At 55.9% G+C, this 2,824-nt stretch overlaps 1 protein-coding gene across 1 annotated transcript in view; it reads right to left on the bottom strand.

Moving 5' to 3' along the window:
- LRP1 (LDL receptor related protein 1) overlaps positions 1–2,824 on the bottom strand; it is an 86,951-nt gene extending 84,127 nt beyond the window's left edge. Inside the window, exon 1 of the mRNA XM_015559767.1 lies at positions 2,419–2,824. Coding sequence (XP_015415253.1) covers positions 2,419–2,485 — 67 coding nt within the window. The 5' untranslated portion in view covers positions 2,486–2,824. The remainder of the gene's footprint in view (positions 1–2,418) is intronic.

Genomic DNA, 2,824 nt, shown 5'->3' on the forward strand with positions numbered 1-2,824 from the left:
TTCGTCCCTGAGCCGGATCTGCCCGGGGCAGCCCTCCTCGCTACAAAATGTTCTTCATCTCAGCAGGACCCTCAATAACCCTTCTTCCCATTCCGTACCCCATCTGTTTCCCCATCCTTCCCATCGCAAGGACACTCGACTGTCTGCTAGCAGGGAATGACATTGCTCCCGAAAGAGAAAGGGACCTTAGGGTAGGTTCAGGCATAGCAGAGAAGGCAGAAAAGGTGGGGGAGACCCCAGGCTGCTCCCCTGGAAGAGCAGCAAGACCTGTGAGAGCAGCAGGAAGGAAGGTTAGATACTAAGTCAGGTAAGCTGGGGCCGGGAGGTTTCCTTCTCTCAAATATGTCTGTGGGCTTGGGGCTTGGGGCTTGAGGGCAGGGGTAGGAAGATTAAGGGAACCCCTTAGGCTGCCTGGATAGCACTGGCCCTCGGGCCTGTGCCATTCCCCTTCCTGACCCAGAGTGGGTGAGACTCATGATTCATAGTCCCATTCCCAAGGGAAGAAGGGTAGTGTGTGCTGGGGGAGGGGTCCTTTCCCTGGAATTTTGGGTACGGGTTGGTTTGAGCTGGGGTTACAGCCATGAACTGAGTGAAAATTTTAAGAAAGGGCAGGGAGGCCTTAAGGAGAACATATCCAGTCTCCCTCTTCCACTCACCACCAACCAACTTGATGTGGCAAACAGAACCGTTTTAGAACTCTGGGGGTGACACTACCTGGGCCATTCCTGACTGGGCTGGGGAAACTTTCTGTTCTCCACAGACTCCCGATGGTGTCTCTCTCTCTCTCTCTCTCTCTCTCAATTTTTTTTCTCGCCCTCCCAGAAGCTGCTACTGTATATCTAAATCCCTCTGCCTCGGTTTCCCCTCCCACCTCACAGAATTGACGACAAGAGGCAAGAATATGCATAAGAGGAAAGTCATGAGTAAGGGCTGGCTGTGAGGGCTGGTCAGGAGAATACTCAGGACAGATCCTCTTTACTCCTTTTGGGCAGATAATTGAGGTTGGGGGGGTGGCAGAGGAGCCGACAGTCCCCAAGACAGAATTATTGAGGGCCACTGAATATACTGTTTTTCTGGCACAGCTGCTTCCTGACTCCCTAACCTCCCTCTCTCAACCGAAGCAATTTGGGGTAGGGGAAGAGCGAGAAAGGTAATCTGATTTCAGGGAAAACTTTCCTAATCTCAACCTCGCAAAATTTAGAAGATGGAGGAAGGGTGCGCAATGGTATTAGGCCCAATTTTTCCCGGATGACAGGAAGCGGTGAGATCCCACCCCTTCTCAAATCAGGGGCCCAGCCCAACCCCATGACCCCAGCTCAAAGCTTAGGCAAGACCTGAACCAGTGACTCACAAATAAGAGGAAAAAAAATAGCTGACATAAACGGGGAGGGGGCACTTCCCCAACAGGACACAGTTCTAGCCCAAACCCAACTGTAGTATTCAGAGTGTATGTAAATGGAGGGAGAAGGAGAATGGTAGAGAGAAATAAACACATTTACCAAAGGAGCAGGGAATTGGGGAGTTGGGGCATAGCCATAACCCCCATCCAACCTCCAGCTCTCCTACCAGTCCCCACTGTGATCAGGCCAGAAGGCGAGAAAGCAGCCTCCTTCCGACCTCCCACCTCAACATTCCAGGCCATTCTCCAGCCCCCTTACCCAACCATGACATCTGACGTTTTTTCCTTTCAAAGCTCCCAGGAATTAAAAAGGAAAATTCAAAGTCACACAGCATCTCCTGCTCCTCCTCTGCCCCCCAAAACAGCCTTATCCAGGCTACTGACAGAGGCCCTGAGAGGGGGAAGTGCTCACTTCGGAACCCAGGCCGGCAGCGGCTGGATCCTGGACCCAGGCCTCCAAGCCTGGTCTCCCAGGCCCAGATTCCACACCCAAGCAGGGGGGGCCTCTCCATGGCCCTCCCTTTCCACCCACAGCCATCTCGGGCCTGCCTGCCCTCTTCCCAGTGAGGCACTCTTGACCTGGCTCCCTCTTCCAGATTCAGAGGCCACTGCAAAAGTCCCTCCACCCCCATTTGCAGCCCTGTATTGCAAACCCGGATTCCTTCACCATTCAGATGGGGGTGGAGGATGTAGGGGAGGTGGAGGCCCTCCCCAACCAGAGATAGGAAGAGAAGGCCTCTGGATCCCTGGATCAGAAGAGGGGGGAACCCTCTCCTCCCTTCCCAGGCCTCTGGTCTTTGTTTGGGCTGGGGGCCCCCATGGAAGCATCATTCACCCAGGGCCACATCCTCCAAATTGGACCCCCATCCCCACCCCCAGTCGGGACGCTGCTGTGTCAGCTGGACTGTGATAACAAAAGGCACCCCCTCCCGCGTCTCCCTTCCCCATCCAAACGCAGGAGTGGGGGCTGGGGAGTGGGTGTCCCCAGGGGTCCTAGGGGGCCGCGGAATCTCACTTACCGTCGACAGCGGCTGCGACCAGAGCTGAGAGCAGGGGCAGCAGCAGCAGCTGCGGCGGGGTCAGCATGGTGTGATGCAAGCAGCAGCCCCCTACTCTCCGGTCCTGCTACTTCTCACCGTCGCCCCCCCCAATTGGGGGGTCCCCCTTTTTCCTCCTTTCCTCCTCCTCTATTCTTATCCTATCCTTCAGCAACGCGCACCAGGGGCGTGGGTGAAGAGGCAGAGCTCGGAGCCCCTTGTGGAGGGTCTGCTGACGAGGGTACGCCCCCTGACCCCAAATCCAAACCCTTCGCTCCTGCTTTTCTCTTCGCTCCTCTTTCCCCCGTCCCTGGGCAAAGCTCACAGCTCCATCTCCGAGCCGCCTCCGGCTGCAAAAATGCACAATTGGGAGGAGGCGGGGTGGGGG

This window comes from Myotis davidii, unplaced genomic scaffold (assembly GCF_000327345.1).
Source record: "Myotis davidii unplaced genomic scaffold, ASM32734v1 scaffold1134, whole genome shotgun sequence".
NCBI classification, from domain to species: domain Eukaryota; kingdom Metazoa; phylum Chordata; class Mammalia; order Chiroptera; family Vespertilionidae; genus Myotis; species Myotis davidii.